This window comes from Mesoplodon bidens (assembly GCF_964165515.1).
Source record: "Mesoplodon bidens genome assembly, chromosome: 15".
Classification (NCBI taxonomy): Eukaryota; Metazoa; Chordata; class Mammalia; order Artiodactyla; family Ziphiidae; genus Mesoplodon; species Mesoplodon bidens.
The window spans coordinates 81,773,611-81,791,957 of NC_138171.1; the positions used below are offsets into that span (position 1 = coordinate 81,773,611).

The following is an 18,347-nucleotide window of genomic DNA, read 5'->3' on the forward strand; positions in this document are numbered from 1 at the left end:
TCAAGAAGTAGATATTAAATTTCTCTCAGCCAAAAAAATATTAATCAAGTGTTTATTATAGTCAATCATGATCTCTTTTGATCCTCAAATGTTGTGAGGGAGATATCATTGCCTCCATCTATAAGTGACAAAACTGAGACTCTGAATGTGAACGAGACCTATCCAAGATCGCACAAATAGAGATGCCAGAGCTTGGATTTGAAACCAGCTGTGCCCAACTCCAGAGAGCTACGCTCCATCCCCTTTCACTAATGTTGAGCTTCCCACAAAGGTGGCCAGAAACGGACAGTCCTGAGGTTCAGTATCTATCATGAGTAACAGAAAAGGGAGTTACAAAAAGCAAAACAAAGGCGTATTCAAAGGAGAGAAGGAATTTGTAGAGGCTGGATTTGTGGTTTGTTGTGTGTCATTTGTTGTAGAGAAGGTGGGTAGTAATCTTTGTTAAATGCTGCCTGGTTTATTTTGCCTCCCTTCACTTTGGATGAATTTTCCTAGGAGTAGTGTTTATCCTTTGCACCCTTACATATTATCACAAAACACCTGGATATGAAACCTGGTTGCTGCTCAAGCAGCTATGTGAATGGATAAGCCCATGCCATTACCAAGGACTGGAATTTTTTTCTTGAGGTTAAATATATTTAGTTTATCGCTGTTGGAACCACATCACTAAGCGGAGTCGCACCACTGACTTTTACAATCATTTTAAATAGTGTTGGTGCCTTGATTGTAAAGAGCGGTTTGTGGGGAAGTATCATAACAATACAAAGACTCAACTTCTCTTCAAGTCCTGTCTTCTCATTGACACTCTGTTCTTGCTCCGTAAGTTGGTCTTTGATCTCCTTTGGTTTAGTTGCACTTGGATTCTACACCTAGAAAGTGAACTTGGCACTCTAGGATAAAGTAAGGTCTAATGGAGCTCATCTCCCCTAACAATCAGTTGCTTAAAAAGAACATAAATTGATGTTTATGCATGTGGAATAATTGCTTTCCTCCATTTGAGCTTGGAAGTTAAATATACGTGACAAACGCCTTAAACTCTGTGACCAGTTTTCTTCCATTTTAATACCATTGTGAAGGCAACAGAGTTTAGCCTGTTAAGGGACGTCTCATCTGTATACATCAACTTGGCATTTCTCAAAATTTCATACAGATACCATTTGTTGTCCTGAAAACACACTCCTTCTTGGATGGGGCTTCAACCCAGCCAAAAGTCAGACTGGAACTTGAACCCAGGATCCCTGACTAGGAGGGGACTCAAACCCATTGTCTTTTCACTGAAACCACTCACCTGGTATCAGGACTTACTGAAGCTCATGTTCTTTAGTCTCGATGCAGAAAGAATTCAGCGTGAGGCAAAGTGATAGGCAAAGAATGAGTTTATTAGCATAGGACGCTTGTGAGAGATATTAAGTGGGCAGGCAAGGGAGTGCAGCCCTGAGAACAAAGAGGGCTACATTTTTATAATCAGAGGGAAGGTGGGGGAAGACCACCTTCTCCCTCATTTTTGGGGAGATGTCAAGGTTTACATCATTAGTTCCTCCTTTGACCCCTATGTGGTCTGACCGGGACTGTCACTGAGCTATTTTAATCATATGTATATTAGCAAAAGGGTGATGACATATACTAAAATATGGTAATTCATCTCAGGTTTCAGTATAATGTCCCCTTTCACCTAGTTTCTTTTCCCTTTCACTTATATTCCCGTCTTGACTACATGCAGAAATGCAAGTCTTCAAGGACCATTTACTCCCTGACTTCATGTAACAAGATTCAGACCCCATATCTATTGTCTTGTATTTTAACTATCAGGATTTGTGGCTTGAGTGTGCCTGGCACTTGAATGTGCCTGGTCTTCCTTCAAGGTAGTGTAGATTGTTGCTAGGTTACTAGATTCTTTTCTTGAGTGGTCATTCATTAGCTTACAGTAGTCTCCCAAACTCCCTTAACATTCCCTCTGTCTTTAACCCCCCTAGTGGGATTTTTTAACTAACTATTTAAGTATCCTACTCTATCCCTATCAGTTCTGTAGATGATTTTAGGTGATATCAAAATTAACCTATTTATTTATTCACACATATTTATTATCATGTGTGAAAAAATTAGGCACAAATTAAGCCCACAGTTTTATAGCTATGATTGCTATGGGACAAAATTAAGAAGCAATGTTAGGCCTGAGTCAATTAAAAACATTATTAAGCATTAGTTGTCACCACAGTAATGCTGCATAACAAGCCATCTTCAATTTCAGAGGCTTAGGACAACAATCATCCATTCTTTTGTTCAGAGGGGATCAACCACATCTAGTCTGGGCCAGGAAGGATGTCAGGCTGTGAGTTGAGTTCAGGTCTTATCCTCCTTAGATCAGCTGTTCCCTAAAGCATGTTCTTCTTGGGGCAAACCCCAGCTGTACAAATGCATTTCAAACCTCTGTTTGACTCACTTTTGCTAATATTCCATTAGCCAAAGCAAATTCCATGACCAAGCCCAATGTTAGGGAACAGTGAAGTCAACTCCTGTAGGGATGGAAGACAGGAAGTGAGCCTTTTGAAACAATTACCTAATCCATTACATTAATAGTAAAGTTGGAACATAGATATGGCAAAAGTCAAGATGGTTCAAGAATGCTTGCTTTGGTTCAACACCACTTTAATTCAGTACAATTGAATCCAGACAGGCCCTGCTTTCTATAGCTGTCATGATACCTATGCAACTACACATTCTGAGAAATAATTATTTGTAATTCTATTTGTTGCATGGAGTTTGTCCACACAAATCTCAAAAGAAAAACTTGGAGACTCTTCTAACTTCTCTCCATGTTTATGTATTTAAAAATCTGGTTAATTGTATTCTAGATGCATTTCAGTATCTCTTCTTTGTGATGAGACTTGCTTCATTTTATTATTTTTTATGTAATGCAACTGACCTACAAAAGGTTATCATAATCAAGACTTTGAAGAGGACAGTTGAGGTTGGTAATTGAAAATGAAAATGGTACTGTCTGTCCCAGACTCTTTCTATTTCAGCATCTTTTATCTCCTGCTAGGAGCCCTGAAATGTACCTCATTTGTGTTCCAAGCAGCAGCAATCAAAATGAGGGAAGGACAGGCAAACTGAAATAAATAGGCTCTAGAGGCAATTTTTGTTTTGATCAGATTCTATTGTCTGTGTGAAATGGCATCATTTCTCTGGGGCACTCAGATGCATTGCCCAGCAGGGGAGAAACCGTTAGGATAATAACAGTTCCACACACATCAGAGTAATAAGTATCTGTTGTTCTTCTCTCCCTCTTTCCAAATACACCCCCACACACACACTTGCACATGCATACACATATACACATGCATATTCACATAAGCATGCCATTGCACACATACATAGTCATATATTCATACCATATGTGCATGTATCATGCACACTCATGATATTAAATAAATGAATAATGTCTACCAAACATACCATTAGGGTCTTCAAAAGCGGACCTAAGAGACCTCTGCTCAAGAACACGGCAATATATAGAGCTATAACTATGATTTCTCTTTTCATCTCTGTCATGGATCTCAAAACCTGCCATTACATCTCATGCTAATCTGTGCCAATATGGTGGCATAACCTGAGATTTCTCAAACAATGTACTATATTTTAAAATAATGAGGTTGAAAAAACAAAACATAAGGCAAACAACTTAAATATTTACTGTCTGATTTGCCTTTTGGGTTTTGTTTTCTTCAACTTCTTTTTTCCTCTCTTGCCCAGCTCTTAAAAGTGTTTTGTATGCTCCTTCATTTTCATTGAACATTATTATATTGACTAGCATCCTGTCTATTAGCTAGAAAGTTCTCTGAGATGTCAGAGAGGTGTCTCTATAATAATATCACCAGGGTTATTACCATTGAGAGTAATGACTTTGAAAGAGATTTCCTGGAAGAATCAGCTACAGGTACCCTAGATCCCATCACAAACAATGACCCCAAGGAGAAAGTCAAAGAAGTAGTGATTAAATAGTGTTAGGTCAATTAACTTTCCTTCCATAGTAATATCTTATGAAATATAACAGTTATGTTGTATGTTAATAAGTTCTGATGGTGTCCAAGGAGTTAGAACATATTATAGTTATTTTGATAGTGAAAAAGCCAAGGCTTTTAAATACTATGAGATTTGGTAAAAGTCATTGAAATTAAGTAAGTGACCAGCCAGGATATTCTCTTTTATGACATGTCTGTGTCTTGCCCCTTTTCTGTTGGGTTCCTTGTCTTTTCTATGTTATATTGTTTTCTTTATATATTAGTACAAGAGTCCTTTGTGAGAGATATATTATATATATGTGTGTTTTTGTGTGTGTGTGTGTGTGTGTATACACACACACACACATAAATGGCAAATATCTTCTACTCTGGTTTACTTTGCACTCTCTTAATGATGTGTTTTGATAAAATAATGATGCTAATTTAAATGTTCTCCAGATTATTAGTCTTTTGCATAATGGTCAGTGTTTTGTAACTGTGTAAGAAATTTTTGCCTAATGATGTAAAGGTCTTTTTCCATGTTACCTTTCAAATTTAGTTCTATAATCTACCTGGAATTTATATTTTCATATAGTGAAAATCCTTCAGTGTAGGTCTACTGTTTTTCCCCCTGAACAAATTCTATTTTTTCCCTGAAAATATTTTATTTCAAATTGGAAGTTTGAAAGAAGATTTTGCTAGGTATGAAATTTTACGTTAGTGATATTTTCTTTAACTGCTTTGAAGATATCATTACATTATCTCTGGATTCCGTGATTTTTATTGAGATGTCATCTATAATTCCTATTGTTTCTATTTTGAAGTTAATGGGTCTTTACTCCTAAATATATATTTTTTCTTTAACCTTGATTTTCTGCAAGTTTACACTGATTGGCCTGAATAAGGTTTGCTTTGCATTAATTTTGCTTGGGTATCATAATACTCTTAAAGCAGTGGCTTGATATTTTCCATTCAGTTTGGGAAATTATCAGCCATTATCTTTTAAAATATTGCTTTTGCCCCATTACACATAGGATACACCCTATCTCATATGTTTGCTAATTCTTTTCATCTGTATTTTATTCTTTATATTTTCTTCTAACTTAGCTTTCAGTTTGTAAATTCCTTCTTCAGCTGTGTCTAATTGCCACCAAATCCACCTATTGAATTCTAAACTTCAATTATTATATAATTTTCAGTTCTAGAATTTACATCTGACTTTTTTATTTAGTGTCTAGTCCAGTTAAACTTCTTTGCCATGAGAATTCTCCCTCTTGCCACCCAAACACATTAACCATATTTTAAAGTAGTATCTACAAACAGATCTCTAACATGTCTCTATAAACATATAGAGTAGCTCTTGGTTTTCAGTGATATATATGTAGCTCTTGGTTTTCAATGATCCATTCTTGTTCCTCAGGAATGACTGGTAATTTTTTATTGAATGCTGGACACTCTGTGTGAAAAACTGTACAGATAACTTGAGCCTCTGGGTGGCCTTATCTTCTTCCAGAGAGGATTTATTTTTGTTTCTGAAAGGCTGGTAGGATTGAGTAGAACACTGAACTCTAATCAGAGATTAAATTGATCAAAAGTAGGCCTTCAATTTGTTTTAAGACCTGGTCCATTTCAAGTTCATTGCCCCCCAAGTATAACCCACAGAAAACTCAAGGTACTTATCAGAGCACCTCTTCTTTGGTGGGCCCTGACCTATAAGTTTTTCCCCCTCTCCCCCCAGATCTCATTAAAAAACATCTGAAGGCTCTGTTAAACTTCTTTGTATGTGGAATGTCAGGTTCACCATTTTTTACCTCCTCCAGCTTCTGCTGCATTATTGGTTCTCTCATGCCTTAATTTCCTCAAATAATCTGTTCAGTGTTTCTAGCTGTTCTTGGTGGGAGTATTATTCTACAGTATGATAGTCTACTTTAGGCAGAAATCCCTTTCTCTAGTTGTGGTGTGCGGGCTTCTCATTACACTGGCTTCTCTTGTTGTGAAGCACGGGCTCTAGGTGTGCGGGCTTCAGTAGTGGCTTGCGGATGCTAGAGCGCAGGCTCAGTAGTTGTGGCACATGGGGTTAGTTGCTCTGTGGCATGTGGGATCTTTCCAGACCAGGGCTTGAATCTGTGTCCCCTGCATTGGCAGGCAGCTTCTTAACCACTGCACAACCAGAGAAACCCTCTCAGTGTAATTTTAATTTGCATTTTTTTTCATTAGTAGCAAAGTGAATCATATTTTCACACAACTACAGGCCATTCTTATTTTTTTAATTAACTTCCTGTTAGATTTCTTGCCCAATTTTCTATCCAATTGTCTATCTATCTTGTTTGTTTAGAAGTACCTTATAGATCAAAGATATTAACCCTTTGTCTATGATAAAAGGTATAAATAATTTTCCTCAACTGGTAATATTTCTTTTTTTAAACATTTCTTATGGTGGCTTTTCCACCCATAAGTTTGTGTTTATATAAAGTCAAATAGTTCCATTTTTTCTAACTACTTCTGTTTTGAGGCATACTAGCAAAGACTTCCTGCTCCCAAGCTTAGAAAACTCCATCAGTCGTTTCTTCTGTAATTGTGTCTGTAAGGAACGTGTTGATGAGCAATTGAAAAATGGTCTGTTTTCTAGAATTGACAGAGTGACAAAAGATATGACATGGTTAAGTTCAGCTGGTAGTTTCAAGTTTTGTTTTCGTTTTCCCAACCTCATCCTTAGGAACTAGTGAAACGAACTCATGGGCACAGTCACTTTCATGTTGTCCTTGTAGGACTTGGGTATCCGTGAGTCATGTTTCCTTATGTTATCCCCCCTTCCTGACTTTTCTCATCCACTCTCATGTCATCAACAATGTAACATTATTCTACATGGACATCTCCCAAATTCCCACATGTCTAATTCTCCGTTTTCTTCCTCAGCATTAGATGCAAAACTTGTTTGGCATCTCCACTTAAATGACTCTCTACACCTCCCTTCACTTTGTTTGTTTTATATATTGTCAAGTACTGACCTTCCTACCTTCCATCCACCCAGGCTCAAAGATTAGTCACCTTACTGCTTGATTCTCAGCTTCAGTTAAATGATTACCAAGAGTACAAGTTAAAGGTATCTTTCTTTGAAGAGATTATACACTGGATCTTTCCTAGCCTTGCTTCATCCTAACAGAAAGGTCAAATTGAACCTACTCTGGACTCAACAGGTATTCATGTAATGAAACTGAACTTAATCTTTTGTTTAAAAAAAGTACAGAAATAATAAGAACTTTGAAGTTATGGACTCGTGTAGGACTTTCTATATTTGTATTTTCAAATGCCCTGGCTCTTCAAGCTGTGAAAACATAATAGATATTTAACTAAGAAGTAAGAGATTATTGTCCTTTCAACTATCTGTACATTTTCTCACAATAAGAAATATGGATGTTAACTAGACTTATTATAGTGATCATTTTTTCTATATGTACAAATATCGGATCAAGAAAAACAGTCTCCTTACAACTACATTTAAGCATGTTATATAGCTTCAGCCACAGCAAGTGATGACAAGCCTTATGAAACTGTGTAAATAGAGAACAATGACAACAGAAATTAACTAAAGACAGGATTCTCAGCAATCCAAAATGGCAGCATCTGAGGTCTTCTAGGGGAGCAACTGAGCCCTTCATTTGTGTTTAAACTTCACTGCCAGGGGAATGAATCTTTCAGCTTTCAGGCATGCCTGAAGCAAAATAGGTTTTCTTTTTTCATTCTCTTCAAAGTTTAAGCTACATCAACTCACACACAAATTTCCCCAAATTCAACTTGTGGGTGGTTCTGATTAAACCAAGTTTTGCTGCTTTCATGCTACCAGCGTTCTAATTTGAGACATTGTGCATGTATGTATGTGATTATCTCACACATTAGAATTTAGAACATGACAACACTGAAGTATTCAAGCAACTCAACCTACTATTTGCTCCTTTAAGCTTTTCTGAAAAAGAAGTTCAATCCCAGGAGTATTTTTAAACTTAGGAGGGCAGTGGAGGGTGACAAAACAATTGGCAGTCAGGCTGTTCTAATTCTCTATTCATCAAGGACTACCTTCTTTTTCAGCTCAAGGCGAGGACACACCTAGCGTTCCTGTGAAAAGCGAAGGCTCTGGTGACACAGAAAATTCTACAAGTCCCGATGGTAAGTTTCTGAGCTATTTGAGTCACACAAACTACACATCTGGCACATTTTCTCTGTGTCATCTAGGATTAAGGGAGCTGTCTATGCTATGAGTCAACATATTCAGTTTGAACAAGGTAAAGTTCAAAAAAACCATTTTCTACTGGGAACTAACAAAATGGGCAGCCTTTTGAAAAAAACAGCATGGGCCTCAGTTTAATCTTACTTCCCAATACCGAGGAAACAGTGGGTAATTCCAAGGCTAAACTGAAGCCTAGCTGGTGAACTTTATGGAAACACTCAGCAAGCACTCAGCATTCAGAGGAGTCCTGGCTTGAGTTTGGCCTAAGGTTATTCTTGGACCTTCATCACTTCACTGTATCACACATCAGATGGCTTGGCCAAAAACACAGTGAGTCTTTAAAAGTACTTTATAAATAAATTTACAAAAACGTTCTTTTAGTCACATCTCACTTTGAAGGCATCTAGAAATTGTGAGCCTCAGGAATATTATAGCCTTGCCCCTGTACAATGATACTGGAAACCCTTTGAAATATCATCATTTAGAAAAACTACTTGAGCACACATGATTTCTAAATATTTAATTCCACTTGCCCACAGAGCTCAAGAGAACCAGAATTATTGTTCAGTGATCAACTGTTTATATATATATATTGTTGTTTGGGTCATTTCAGCCAGGAAAACAAAGCCAATTACTTTGAGTTGATAATGACCTTGGGAAAATTTCAGCCACTGGTAGAAGTTACTTGGTGGTTTTAAATGGTTTCCTATACCATGCATTCCACCCTGCTACAAGGCTTGCCTTCACCTAATTGCCTCCCTTAATTATAAGCCCTTCTGCACCAGCTGATTTTTTAATTAAGTATTTTTTTAATTTTTAAAAAAATGTATACAATTTTTTAAAGGTCACTTTCCATTTATAGTTATTACAAAATATTGGCTATATTCCCCATGTTCTACAATACATCTTTAAGCCTATCATACACCCAATACAAACTGATTTTTTTTTAACCCCTGGGCCTGCTTTATCTAAGGGAATAATGTTGTCAAACCCCAGATTCGTCCATTAAAAGCCACCCCATGTTGGTGATCCTCAGTTGAATGAAACCTGCCCCAGCCTTGCTGTGACACTATAGGCATGGTTCTTAACTATTTCTCTGCAAAGCATGTTCCAAAGAATACCAGGTCCATGCAATGCTCAATGAATAAAGGGAGATAAATGTGGGAAATACTGAGTTTTAGTCCTCGCTTGGAGATTTGCCATGCACATTCCAGGCTTTCCAAAGTCTCAGCTGTAAAGAAACTTCTTAACATAACTTAACATTGCTTTTCCCAAACTTATTTGATCATGAAACGCTTTTCATACTAACACTTAATAGATTTTGGTTTTGGAACTAGGGACCCTTGGGCTGGAGAAAGGAACACTCACCCATATTTTTGTAGACCAGGATAGAAAGTGCATACATTATTCTTCTTTTAGAGGTACACTTCCTGTAACTGGCCAGTTTATACCTGGGGTAAAGAATGGGCTCACCCATCATTAGAAACCAAGGCTAGTTTGCAGGAGGAACAAAGAGACCTGATTTTAAAACCTTCCTCCTTGAGAGAGAGTTGGGTGGGCTGCCACCCCATGTTATTCCCTCTTTCAAGTCTCTTTGGAGTGTGAGATCCAGCACCTGCCACTGTTTTTCTGAACATGAAAACTTGATTAAAGTAAAAGAGATTTTGGGCTTCCCTGGTGGCGCAGTGGTTGAGAGTCTGCCTGCCGACGCAGGGGACACGGGTTCGTGCCCCGGTCTGGGAAGATCCCACATGCCGCGGAGCGGCTGGGCCCGTGAGCCGTGGCCACTGAGCCTGCGCGTCTGGAGCCTGTGCTCCGCAACGGGAGAGGCCACAACAGTGAGAGACCGGCGTACCGCAAAAAAAAAAAAAAAAAAGTAAAATAGATTTGGATTGTTGCTTTTGTTCCAACAAATGAAGACTATCCAAATGAGAACAAACAGGTTACTTATTCAGAGCTTACCAAAGCATGGGTGTCACACAGCCATTATCACTTGTGTTTGGCCAACTCAAAGGCAGGGAGGGAAGTGGGGAACTTCTAACAAGAGGGAAGACTTCAAGCATCCTTGATTGGAGGTTGCTGGTAAGGGGAAGCTGCACTTGGGCTAACTAGAAGTGGCTGATTGGTTTAGGAACATATTCGGCTTTCCCTGGCTGGTCCTGTGTTGGGAGCATGGAGTAAAATACAGGAAAGCTGGCAGTCACTGACCAAGTCCTGACCATTCTGAGCTGCTTGCTACAAAGGTTTGAAGTCAGAATTCTGTTGTTAGGTTTGGCCTAGCCATTGTTCATCTGTATAAGTCTTGCAGTTTACAATATGGGCTTTGATGCTTTAAAAATACCAATCTAATTAAACCTACTGACCCTTGAAAATTTCCAGTGTCTGCTATGCCTGCTCTGGGCTCCTTCTAGACAATGGTATTATTAATTAACTATGTGTGCTATTTGTATGCAAATGCTTACATAGAACACACGGTAAAGTAAAAGCACACGTTTTATCATTGCTGTGCGATCTGGTTAGATGTTTTGCTTTTCTATTTCATGGTGGCCACTGCCAGTGCACCCACGGGCAAGTTTACATACAGTGTCAGTTTTGAATTTCAAAATTGAAGACGTGGCAAACCAAGCAGGCCTACTGGCATTGCTGTTTTAGAGGGAGCTGCTTACCTCTCTGCGTGTCGATGATCTGGTTTGCTTTGTTTCCTCTTTATTTTCTGAGACATCTATTAAGGCCTTTGAATTTACCTAAGGATGGTAATAAATACACACAAAATATCAACCCAAAAATGTGGTATGAAATGACAACTCAGCTCCTACAGTTTAGTAAAGAAGCAACTCTGCCCTCCCCATTCCCCCACAAGTAAAAATCTATAAGAGTGGTCCCCAAATCTTGAATGAATGAAAACAAACTGAAAGAAGTATAAGATGATAGGAAATCAGGAATGTAACAATTCACAGGCCATTTTAATATGTTGAAGAGATTTGGGTTTAACAAACCTTTAACCTTTTTGTTTTCCTTTCTGGTTACAGTTGAAATGAGTAATCAGGTTGACAGTGTAAATGACCCAACAGAGAGTCAGCAAGAAGATTAACTAATAGGTAAGTTGCCTCTGTTATAAGATTTTCAATTGATTAAATGGGCCAGTCATAGAAACTGTTTGTAAAAGGCATGTAGGATTCCCCTCAGTTCTATCCAGTCCCATGGATAGAACTTTTAAACGTTTATAAGTTTAGCCTCAGGCTAAACTTTTAAAATATTTATACTAAATAACATATTGTAAGAAACTTACCATCTTTAAAGGAAAAAGATAAGCTACAGCATATCCAGATCATGCAATACCCTGGTTTTCTGAGCTTTGATGACAAGAAAAAAAATTTTCCATGCATCTCACCTCCTGGCTTCCTGGAGTGATCAAATTATTTCAGCAACCCCAAGCTGATTCTGAAGCATTGCTTTTCCAGAAGTTACCTGCTGAGTTGTTTAGTATATCTGTTGTTAAGCCTAACACTAAACTTTGCCCTGAACAATGTGAAAGGCATTTGAGTGTATTTGGGCTGATAGAAACCTGCCTTATGTCCTGTCCTCTCACACCACTACCTGTGGACCTGCGCCTCTACACAAAGGTTTGTTGAGCTGAATGAGCCTCAGGGAATTCCACGGGAACAAAGATGGGGCCAGATGATGTTTAGGAGTTTTTCCAGACCAACATTCTAAATCACTCAGCCAAGACTGAAGTATATCTAGAATAATGAGTGGTCTGTAACCCTTTTTTGTATCTTGAGGGCTGGAGAGAAGAAGCCGGCCTAGCTATTCTGATTCCTAGCTTAAAATACCAAGCTGTGAAAAAAAATTATGGGGTAAATGAATTGTGCATCATCCAGGGCAAGACACAAATGTGTTGATACCATTGCCTCTGTTGACTGGAAAAAAAAAAGCACAACCTAAAAGTTGAGAATTATGTTTTATTTGGTGGACCTTCTGAGGATTTCAAACCTAGGGTAGCTCTGCAGGACTGCTCTGAAGAGGTAAGGGGGAAGCAGGAACTGTAGGAGTTTTACAACAAAGACCAGGTAGTCAGAACATGAAAAGATTAGTAGTTAATTAAAGAAAACAAGATATCTAAAGTTAATGAATTTAGCCCTTTTCTACTTATGGGAAGATGCAAGAATCTGGGCTCTTTGGAATCATCCCTTTGATATGCAGCTTAGCTATCTGGGGCCAGTATCCTGTTCTTTCCCATCCTGAGTCCCCTCAGGGTGCACCATTAGGGGTGGCTGCAGTGGCTGATGCCTTAACATGGAGCGACAGAATATGACAGGCAACATTTTTCATTCACGGTGCTTCCCCATGGTCATAAATTGGACCAGCATTGGGAGGCAAAAAAGAACAAATTATTATGATTAGTATAACTAGTACTAATCTGGTTGCAATAAACCATCAAGTCCACAGGAGAGCTAGCTGGAGAAGCCAAATTCTAGAAGAATCAGGTAGAGAGAAAAAGATAAATGTTTCATCTTTTTCTACAAAGGTATACTTTATCAACGTGTAGGTCATAGCAGAAGAGAAAATATTTTTTTCTGGAAAAAAAAACTTAGAAGTATATTTCAGAAAGTCATAAAATTATTAATTATATTTATCAGTTAATTAATTTCTGATGAAGTTCTGAAACAAGAACCAAGACAGTGGAGTAGAAGGATGTGCTCTCACTCCCTCTTGCGAGAACACCAGAATCACAACTAGCTGCTGGACAATCATCGACAGGAAGACACTGGAACTCACCAAAAAAGATACCCCACATCCAAAGACAAAGGAGAAGCCACAATGAGATGGTGGGAGAGACGCAATCACAGTAAAATCAAATCCCATAACTGCTGGGTGGGTGACTCACAGACTGGAGAACACTTATACCAGAAGTCCACTGACTGGAGTGAAGGTTCTGAGCCCCACCTCAGGCTTCCCAACCTGGGGGGTCTGTCAACAGGAGGAGGAATTCCTAGAGAATCAGATTTTGAAGGCTAGCGGGATTGGATTGCAGGACTTCGACAGGACTGGGGGAAACAGAGACTCCACTCTTGGAGGGCACACACAAAGTAGTGTGCACATCAGGACCCAGGAGAAGGAACAGTGACCCCATAGAGACTGAACCAGACCTATCTGCTACTGTTGGAGGGTCTCCTGCAGGGGGTGGCTGTGGCTCACTGTGGGGAAAAGGACACTGGCAGCAGAAGTTGTGGGAAGTACTCCTTGGCGTGAGCCCTCCCAGAGTCTGCCATTAGCCCCACCAAAGAGCCCAGGTAGGTTCAAGTGTTGGGTTGCCTCAGGCCAAACAACCAACAGGGAGGGAACGCAGCCCCACCCATCAGCAGTCAAGCAGATTAAAGTTTTACTGAGCTCTGCCCACCAGAGAAACAGTCAGCTCTACCCACCACCAGTCCCTCCCATCAGAAAACTTGCACAAACCTCTTAGATAGCCTCATCCACCAGAGGGCAGAGAGCAGAAGCAAGAAGAACTACAACCCTGCAGCCTGTGGAACAAAAACCACATTCACAGAAAGATAGACGAGATGAAAAAGCAGATAGCTATGTACCAGATGAAGGAACAAGATAAAAACCCCAGAAAAACAACCAAATGAAGTGGAGATAGGCAACCTTCCAGAAAAAGAATTCACAATAGTGATAGTGAAGATGATCAAGGACCTCGGAAAAACAATGGAGGCAAAGATGGAGATGCAAGAAATGTTTAACAAAGACCTAGAAGAATTAAAGGACAAACAAACAGAGATGAACAATACAATAACTGAAATGAAAACTACACTAGAAGGAATCAATAGCAGAATAACTGAGGCAGAAAAACGGATAAGTGACCTGGAAGACAGAATGGTGGAATTCACTGCTGCGGTATGGAATAAAAAAGAAAAGAATGAAAAGAAATGAGACAGCCTAAGAGACCTCTGGGACAACATTAAATGCAACAACATTCGCATTATAGGGGTCCCAGAAGGAGAAGAGAGAGAGAAAGGACCCGAGAAAATATTTGAAGAGATTGTAGTCGAAAACTTCCCTAACATGGGAAAGGAAATAGCCACGAGAGTCCCATACAGGATAAACCTAAGGAGAAACATGCGAAGACACATAGTAATCAAACTGGCAAAAATTAAAGACAAAGAAAAATTATTGAAAGCAGCAAGGGAAAAATGACAACATACAAGGGAACTCCCATAAGGTTAACAGCTGATTTCTCAGCAGAAACTCGACAAGCCAGAAGGGAGTGGCATGATATGCTTAAAGTGATAAAAGGGAAGAACCTACTACCAAGATTACTCTACCCAGCAAGGATCTCATTCAGATTCCATGGAGAAATCAAAAGCTTTACAGACAAGCAAAAGCTAAGAGAATTCAGCACCACCAAACCAGCTCTACAACAAATGCTAAAGGAACTTTTCTGAGTGGGAAACGCAAGAGAAGAAAAGGACCTACAAAAACCCAAAGAAATTGAGAAAATGTTAATAGGAACATACATATCGATAATTACCTTAAAGGTGAATAGATTAAATGCTCCAACCAAAAGACACAGGCTTGCTGAATGGATACAAAAACAAGACCCATATATATATGCTGTCTACAAGAGACCCAATGCAGACCTAGGGACACATACAGACTGAAAGTGAGGGGATGGAAAAAGATATTCCATGGCAATGGAAATCAAAAGAAAGCTGGAGTAGCAATACTCATATCAGATAAAATAAGCTTTAAAATAAAGAATGTTACAAGAGACAAGGAAGGACACTACATAAAGATGAGGAGATCAATCCATGAAGGAGATGTAACAATTATAAATATATATGCACCCAACATAGGAGCACCTCAATACATAAGGAAACTTTTAACAGCTATAAATCGGCAGTAACACAATAATAGTGGGGGACTTTAACACCTCACTTACACCAATGGACAGATCATCCAAAATGAAAATAAATAACGAAACAGAAGCTTTAAATGACACAATAGACCAGATAGATTCAATTGATATTTATAGGACATTGCATCCAAAAACACCAGATTACACTTTCTTCTCAAGTGCGCACAGAACATTCTGCAGGAGAGATCACACCTTGGGTCACAAATCAAGCCGCAGTATATTTAAGAAAATTGAAATCACATCAAGCATCTTTTCTGGCCACAACGCTATGAGATTAGAAATGAATTACAGGGAAAAAAATGTAAAAAACACATGGAGGCTGAACAATACGTTACTAAATAACCAAGCGATCACTAAAAAAATCAAAGAGGAAATTTAAAAAATACAGAGACAAATGACAATGAAAACATGACGATCCAAAACCTATGGGATGCAGTAAAAGCAGTTCTAAGAGGGAAGTTTATAGGAATACAAGCCTACCTGAAGAAACAAGAAAAATCTCAAATAAACAATCTAACCTTACACCTAAAGGAAATAGAGAAAGAAGAACAAACAAAACCCAAAGTTAGCAGAAGGAAAGAAATCATAAAGATCAGAGCAGAAATAAATGAAATAGAAACAAAGAAAACAATAGCAAAGATCAGTACAACTAAAAGCTGGTTCTTTGAGAAGATACACAAAATTGATAAACCATTAGCCAGACTCATCAAGAAAAGGAGGGAGAGGACTCAAATCAATAAAACTAGAAATGAAAAAGGAGAAGTTACTGCAGAAATACAAAGCATCCTAAGAGACTACTACAAGCAACTCTATGACAAAAAAATGGACAACCTGGAAGAAATGGACAAATTCTTAGAGAGGTATAACCTTCCAAGACTGAACCAGGAAGAAATAGAAAATATGAACAGACCAATCACAGGTAATGAAATTGAAACTGGGATTAAAAAGCTTCCAAGAAACAAAAGTCCTGGACCAGATGGCTGCACAGGTGAATTCTATCAAACATTTAAAGAAGAGCTAACACCCATCCTTCTCAAACTCTTCCAAAATATTGCAGAGGAAGGAACACTCCCAAACTCATTCTATGAGGCCACCATCACCCTGATACCAAAACCAGATAAAGATACTACAAAAAAAGAAAGTTACAGACCAATATAACTGATGAATATAGATGCAGAAATACTCAACAAAATACTCGCAAACAGAATCCAACAACACATTGAAAGGATCATACACCAGTGGGATTTATCTCAGGGATGCAAGGATTCTTCAATATACACAAATCAATCAATGTGATACACCATATTAACAAATTGAACAATAAAAACCATATGATCATCTCAATAGATGCAGAAAAAGCTTTTGACAAAATTCAACACCCATTTATGATACAAAGTCTCCAGAAAGTGGGCACAGAGGGAACTTACCTCAACATAATAAAGGCCATATACAACAAACCCACAGCAACATCAATCTCAATGGTGAAAAACTGAAAGCATTTCCTCTAAGATCAGGAACAGAACGAGGATGTCCACTCTCATCACTGTTTTTCAACATAGTTTTGGAAGTCGTAGCCACGGCAATCAGAGAAGGAAAAGAAATAAAAGGAATCCAAATTAGAGAAGAAGAAGTAAAACTGTCACTGTTTGCAGATGACATGATACTATACATAGAGAATCCTAAACATGCCACCAGAAAACTACTAGAGCTAATCAATGAATTTGGTAAAGTGGCAGGATACAAAATTAATGCACAGAAATCTCTTGCATTCCTATACACTAATGATGAAGAATCTGAAAGAGAAATGAAGGAAACACTCCCATTTACCACTGCAACAACAACAACAAAAATACCTAGGAATAAACCTACCTAGGGAGACAAAAGACCTGTATGCAGAAAACTCTAAGACACTGCTGAAAGAAATTAAAGATGATACCAACAGATGGAGAGATATACCATGTTCTTGGATTGGATGAATCAATATTGTGAAAATGACTATACTACCCAAAGCAATCTACAGATTCAATGCAATCCCTATCAAATTACCACTGGCATTTTTTATGGAACTAGAACAAAAAATCTTAAAATTTGTATGGAGACACAAAAGACCCCGAATAGCCAAAGCAGTCTTGAGGGAAAATAATGCAGCTGGAGGAATCAGACTCCCTGACTTCAGACTATACTACAAAGCTACAGTGATCAAGACAATATGGTACTGGCACAAAAACAGAAACATAGATCAATGGAACAAGATAGAAAGCCCAGAGATAAACCCATGCACCTATGGTCAAATAATCTATGACAAAGGAGGCAAGGATATACAGTGGAGAAAAGACAGCCTCTTCAGTAGGTGGTACTGGGAAAACTGGACAGTTACATGTAAAAGAATGAAATTAGAACACTCCCTAACACCATACACAAAAATAAACTCAAAATGGATTCGACACCTAAATGTAAGACCAGACACTATAAAATTCTTAGAGGAAAACACAGGAAGAACACTCTTTGACATAAATCACAGCAAGATCTTTTTTGATCCACCTCCTAGAATAATGGAAATAAAACCAAAAAATAAACAAATGGGACCTAATGAAACTTCGAAGCTTTTGCACAGCAAAGGAAACCATAAACAAGATGAAAAGACAACACCCTCAGAATGGGAGAAAATATTTGCAAACGAATCAGCAGACAAAGGGTTAATCTCCAAAATATATATACAGCTCATGCAGCTCAATATGAAAAAAACAAACAACCCAATCCAAAAATGGGTAGAAGACCTAAATAGACATTTCTCCAAAGAAGACATACAGTTGTCCAAGAAGCACATGAAAAGCTGCTCAACATCACTAATTATTAGAGAAATGCAAATCAAAACTACAGTGAGGTATCACCTCACACCAGTTAGAATGGGCATCATCAGAAAATCTACAAACAACAAATGCTGGTGAGGGTGTGGAGGGAAGGGAACACTCTTGCAGTGTTGGTGGGAATGTAAATTAATACAGCCATTATGGAGAACAGTATGGAGGTTCCTTAGAAAACTAAAAATAGAATTACCATGTGGGGCTTCCCTGGTGGCGCAGTGGTTGAGAGTCCGCCTGTCGATGCAGGGGACACGGGTTCGTGCCCCGGTCTGGGAAGATCCCACATGCCGCGGAGCGGCTGGGCCTGTGAACCATGGCCGCTGAGCCTGCGCTCCGCA

The 18,347-nt window shown here is 38.6% G+C and overlaps 1 protein-coding gene across 1 annotated transcript in view; it reads left to right on the top strand.

The window, feature by feature from the left end:
• The window catches only part of MACROD2 (mono-ADP ribosylhydrolase 2), a 1,988,024-nt gene that overhangs the window by 1,959,463 nt on the left and 10,214 nt on the right, over window positions 1-18,347 (top strand). Inside the window, exons 17-18 of the mRNA XM_081256147.1 lie at window positions 8,088-8,165; window positions 11,256-11,324. Coding sequence (XP_081112273.1) covers window positions 8,088-8,165; window positions 11,256-11,317 — 140 coding nt within the window. The 3' untranslated portion in view covers window positions 11,318-11,324. The remainder of the gene's footprint in view (window positions 1-8,087; window positions 8,166-11,255; window positions 11,325-18,347) is intronic.